Raw genomic sequence first — 6,300 nt, forward strand, 5'->3', positions numbered from 1 at the left:
AGGAATGTCTACTGGGACATCTGATCGGTTCAGGATTTTGAGAAAAGGAGTAGATTAGGTGAAAAATAGTAAGAAGGTCACAGAACTGAATAAAGAAAGTGAAAAGTAGAAATTGAAAGGCACGAGTTCCAACGATGTGCTGCTCTCCCTAACGAGGCAGGGACTAAACTGACTGGTGGGCGTGTCCTACTGAGAGGACAGGAAGTGAAGTTTTGTTCCTGCCTCCCTAAGGATAGGGTGGGAAACACCCAGCAAGATGTCCTCCTCTCAGAGGGAGAACTGAAGATTTTATTTACAAGGGCAGGCAGGCAGGGAATATGCATACAGGAGAAAAGCTTATGCTTGTGGAGACATTGTTTCAAATGGTGTAGTTCAGCTTTAGGTCAGTTCATTTATAACCATTCACTTCAGATGCCACAGTACAAAACACGCTCTCTCTAATCTCACCCCTGTGCTGTTCTAGACTGTCAGTTTCTGTGTGGATTTCTCAGGTACTCTCCACCTCCACAGAGAAATACCTTTGCTGTGCCTTGGTTTCTGGACCCCCACTAGTCCACTAAACCCTCCTGGCACACACTACATCCACTAAACCTGACTCTCTCTCCAGCAGGGTATAGATCTTATGTGAGAGGTACGTGAATCTCTTGTTTAACTCCAAGGAGCTTATTTTCCTTTTAAGACTCCTTAGTTTTCACTGTAGTATAGTACTACGTTTGGCTCTTCTCAGGGTCCCTTAATATTGGAATCTGTAGAAAAGGCTCCTTTCCTCCTCGGACTCAGAGATGTTCAATAAGACTTCTTAGTCCCCTGACACAGTACCAACTGACTAAAAACCAACTGAAAGTCTCAACTGCCAAACTCCAACTGTCAAGAGGGTTTTTTTAAATTAGAACTTCCCCTGAGTTCTGCATCAGAATTACATCACCACTGCTAGTCACGAGACTGCAGGCGTCTTTTCTTGCAGGCTGATCCCAAGCCTGGAGTCCGTCACAGCTCCATTTGTGGATACTTAAATCTGGAGACTGCAGCTGTGAACAGACAAGACAGATCATTCTAAAAACCTGAGAAAAACTCAGGGTTTGTAAAAGAATCTGAAATTTTAAAAAAGCATCAGAGGGTTAACTCTCCCCCACAAAAAAACCCAGAAACACTACCTGTATATTTCCTTTCCACCCTAGAAGCTCATAGATACATGATCCTGAGCAGCAGGAAATTTCTAGATATCATATTTGGAACAAAGGGTTAAAAGGATTTATACATATTTAGCCATACCCAATGTAACTTTCAGATTATTGTATCTAAATAAGAATAAAACAGTTTCTGGAGAGTAAGAGGGTAAGTGATTACTTAATAGGGGAATAATATAGTAAGTCCTGAGTTGCAAATGAAGGGCACTCAAGCAAAATAGGAAAAGGTGTGTTGATCATTTCGAGACTGCAAGGCCATATTCTGTCATACCTTGCCAGCAAACTTGCCCTGTAAGACCACAGAAGGAATGATATTTAGTCTAGCAAACAAAAATGCCCTACAAAACCATGGAACTGAAAGATAATAAAAAGAGAGTAATGCATTGTGGGGGAGATACCATAAAACAAAGAAGAACAAACACACCAGCCTCTCACTAAAGTACTGTGATTGTCAATATCTAAGACACATTTCCTAATCAAAATAAGAAAATCGTAAGACCCCTGAGCCAATATATTTTGAGGGGTCATGTCAATTAATAGTAGTTTATTGTTCACCATTTTCAGCAATGTGGATTTGAGATAAACTTTTCCCAGAAAACCAAGTAGGCCATCCTCAAAAAACAATTTTTTTAATTCTCAGTTTAAAAGCAAGGAGCCATGCTCTAACCTCTAAAGATTTCTGCCTGCAAGGCAATATTAGAAACACAATAAGGAATATTCATTAGTATTCTCAAAAACTGGGAGAGTTGAACGTCAATTTTCTCTGTAACTGTATTTATCCATATTGCAGATCCAAAGAAAACAAGTGCATCAACCTTCAGGTTGAAAACCTGAAGAGCTTCAGGTACATCTCTGCTCCTTTTGGAGTGGAAGAAATTCTGATATATCCAGAACACAGTTTTGCCTTATTAAGCAAAGTGAGATTTCCAGGATAAATCAGATGAGAACAAAATACCTAAATGAGAAAAAGTTTTCACTTGTTCAATTATCTATCCATCTATACTCCATCTTGAAGGGGCCCATTTCCTGCTTTTAGAGAACACTAAACTCTTAGATTTATTATTATCAGTAGAGTTTCATTCCCACAATAGATACAATGTATATTGGAGTAAATATAGCTGAAGATGGGGGCAGATAAAAGGTAGGTTGGCCGGAGAAGAAAGTAGGGGAAGGGGAGAATATGGAGCTGCCACGAGGAGGGAGAGAGGAAACTGTGGGTGGGGAGATACTGGGGAAAATGAGATGCCCTCTCTGCAAGTCCTTATGAGTCTTCCACTTGTCACGTTCTTAAAAAAGTGCTTTATTTGTGCTCTGTCAGATAGTTTCCAATACATGTGGGAAATTGATTGCATTTGATTAGACTACTGCAACAAAATGATTCCTGAATACAGCTACCAAAAATTAATACATAATATGATACTTTTTTAAAAGTTAGGAGCATTAGTTTTTCGTTAATCACCACAAATATAAGAATGTAACTTAACCACTAAGGAAATGCAAGCGACATATTCAAAAGATACTGCTAAAGAGTAACCTATTTTTACTTTTCTCATGTACCTTAACAAGGAGATTGTTAAATCGGGAGAGTCTGACAAAATGGTAAGGAAAAAAGCTTTCTGTTTCCACTTCATTCTCAAATTGTGACAAAAACCTTATCAATATCATTTTAAACGAGGCACTTTTAAAATGAATGTGCTTTTCTTACCTCTCTAAGATGTATGTTTTCCTTCTCTTTCTGGTCTAAAATCACTTCTAAATGATTAACCTGAGATTCAGCCTCTGCCATCCTTCGAGTTCTTTCATTGTCATCATCCATTCCTTTGGATGGCAAACCTTTACTCTGCAACATTTCTAGCAGCTTTTTGATGGATTCATCTCTGGCATTTAGTGTCTGTTTCTGTGTTTCAATTCTCAGCTCCATTTCTTCCAGAGTTTTTCTCAAAAGGAATAACTCTTTTGCCTGCCTGTCATGTTCAGCCTGAAGTCTTCGAAAATTCTCCTCCGTAAGCTCAATGGTAAAATGCTCAGCACCACGATTTCCACTTTCTTGTTGGAGGAGATGATTAAGGTCTCTCTGGGTTCGAAGCTCATCTTGGAGAGCCTGAATAGTTAGCTGAAGATGCTGCAATGCAAAAGGAAAAACTGAATGAAATCTTATTCTGCTGAACTGCAAAAATATAATGCCATGATAATTAATGTAATCAGTGGTGAAAATCTAAATGTGCAAGAGACATCGTTTGTAATGAAGCGTCTCAGCTACTGCTGGAAACCATGAAGAGATGAATGCACGCGGAGACACACAATGCAAATTACAAGTACTAGTAACTGGGAACAAACAAATTCTAAGACAAGGAAGTTTTTTAAATTGCATTTAAAATATATATGTTAAACAGTGGCACTTCCACTAGAAAATATAGCATCTCACGTGCCCTGTTTTTGGTTTTTTCAGACTAGATGTCTGCTTCTCTCTTCCATTGAACTGTAGAGGTTATTTGTTCTAAGCATTCTGAATGGAAGTAAAGGATATTGTTAAATGGTACTGGTAATGAAAACTATGAGTCCGTTTAGTAAGCAGGATTGTGACATCAAAAACAAGCAAATAAAAGGCCACACATTAAGCAAGATCCATTTTTGCAAATAAATTTACTGCAAAGAGTGAACAAACCTTTGTTCTCCTGGCATCCAAAAACTGAACAGCATGGGAGATGAAAAAAAATATGAAGCAAATCAACATAAAGTTTAAGTGCAAGCAAAGAAAATTCAACAGAAAAAAACTGACTTAGAAGTACCATTAACATAAAAGAACACATTTTATTCTTTTATAAAACATAACTTTGCAGTTCTCACACACATGCCACAATTCATGCTGTCACAATTATAATACAGAACTGAAAGATCTTGAGTTGAATCCACAGAGCCACAAACAGATCTTGAGTTGAATCCACAGAACCACAAACAGACTAAAGACAGCTATGACACTGTTCTTCAAAAGCTTGTACACATGCTAGTAAGAAAGGTCACATTGGACAGAAATAGGTGTATAGCAGTTATCATGCTTATTGAAGAGCACCAATGTAGTGTAGTGGCTACGGCACCTGACTAGTATCTGGGAGACCTAAGTTCAGATCTGCAGACTGACATTAAGGTTGCTGGAAGAACTTGTGTGAATCAACTCTCTTTCAGCCTCACAGCATTCTTGTGAAAATAAAGTGTGAAAGGAAGAACCATGTACACCACATTGGTTCTTTGGAGGAAGCAGGATAAAAATGCACTAAATGGATAGTGCAAGCATAAGAACATCTTTGGATTTAATTTGACTTTTTAAATGCAATATTACAGAACATCATGTGAAAGCTCTTCTGCATTCAGAAGCACATGAGCAACTTTGGGTCCAATCCAGAGTTCATGTATTGTGTCTAATGACTACCATCCCGATATTTTCAGACCTCAGAACAGAAAAAAAAATATTGTATGGCATTGTGTGTAGTATAGCCAGGAGATCCTAAGATTATCTGACAGCCTGAAGTTCTAGCTCTTTTAGGTGGTGAGCTAGACACACACAAAACCTTTATTGGCATTGAAAGCACAAGACATCATGGAAATACAGCAAAATACTAAGATGCAAAATACTGTCACTTACACTTGGCTATTCAAGCCTCGTCTTCTGATTGCATAATATAAAAATTTTGCAACAGCCTCCATTATTGTGAGCTGGACCTATTTTGGGGGCTGAGAGAACTCTGAAAGAGCTGCGACTGACCCAAGGTCACCCAGTTGGCTTTATGTGGAGGAGTGAGGAATCGAATCCAGTTCTCTAGATTAGAGTCCGTACACTACACCACGCTGGCTCACAGAACAGAACAGTTATGAGGTGATACAGGCCCCCAAGGGAATGCAAATTGGGAAACTATAAATGGATAAAAATAAGGTTGAATTACAATTCCCCACAAATATGGCAATATAAAAAACAATTTTCCAATATACAATTAAAGAATTAAAGATAATAGTTTTCATTTAGTGTTCAGGTAACTTTCAGACATGTTACCTACCTATGTTTTGAACTGGTACAGTCTCAAGAGTTCAGCACCATGAGTTATTTTTTAATGTTCAGTAATGCTTATAAAGCATCCACTTATACTTAATTCTTTTAAGTTACAAGGAGTTTCTATGACTAGGAATTACATTTGTTCTCAGGGAATATTACTGCTTAAGTCCATTTTTGTTTTTTAAATTAAGACATTTCACTGTTCTGTAGAGTAAGCTATCAATCCCATTCCCATTATATTGAAAATTTGGCTAATATAAATTTCTTATTGGAGCTGATAATGTTCATATAGATGTTATGTAAAACAATTGTTAGCCACCTTTCTACCTTACAGCAATCAAGGCAGTTTACAATGTAAAAAAACCCCAACAACAATAATTACATGAAAGACCACAATTTAAAATCTCCAGTTAGAACTGCCAATAAATAAAATATAAACCAGTCAAATGCAGTCCTAAATAGAACTGTCTTCAACTGCCTTCTACAGATTGAAAGTGAGATGGGAGGTGTACCCTTCTGGGGAGATTGTTCTATAATTGTGGGGCTGCTACTGAAAAGGCCCTCTCTCACGTACCCACCAAACAATCTTCTTTGATTGGTGGGACAGTAGTACTCCAGGGCAATAGTCAGGAGGGGGCCTTTAGGGGCTATCCCCCCATCAATTAAGGGGAGCCTCAGAGCCAGCCAGCGAGTCCCTGGTGAGCCCCAATGCCAGCCAGCCAGCCAGTGAGTTGGCTCTCTCTCGGAGAGATAGCCATCTCACTGCCTGGCTGGCTGGCTGGCTGGCACATATGCTGTGAGGTGCTAGGGTGGGCCATTCTCCAATGGCCCAACCCAGTCAGGGCCGGCTCGCCTGCTAGGCGAGCTAGGGGCTCACCTAGGGCGTGCCGGCCCTCAGGGGCGCCAAACTGCGCCCCGCCACCCCTGCACGCCAAACAGCTGCTGCTGCCCTGCACTACGGCCAGACTGCAAGTGTGCCTCGCCCTCGCTTGCTGGCTCCGCAGCCTGGCTCTTGTGCATGCGGGGGGCAGTGCAAGGCTCTGAAGCACGGGGGCAGCGCGCCTGGAG

General features: G+C 40.0%; 1 protein-coding gene across 1 annotated transcript in view; it reads right to left on the reverse strand.

Annotated features, from left to right (window-relative positions):
- ERC2 (ELKS/RAB6-interacting/CAST family member 2) overlaps positions 1-6,300 on the reverse strand; it is a 654,659-nt gene that overhangs the window by 567,663 nt on the left and 80,696 nt on the right. The window contains exon 2 of the mRNA XM_015410044.1: positions 2,893-3,309. Coding sequence (XP_015265530.1) covers positions 2,893-3,309 — 417 coding nt within the window. The remainder of the gene's footprint in view (positions 1-2,892; positions 3,310-6,300) is intronic.

This window comes from Gekko japonicus, unplaced genomic scaffold, assembly GCF_001447785.1.
Source record: "Gekko japonicus isolate JY-2015 unplaced genomic scaffold, Gekko_japonicus_V1.1 scaffold259, whole genome shotgun sequence".
Classification (NCBI taxonomy): domain Eukaryota; kingdom Metazoa; phylum Chordata; class Lepidosauria; order Squamata; family Gekkonidae; genus Gekko; species Gekko japonicus.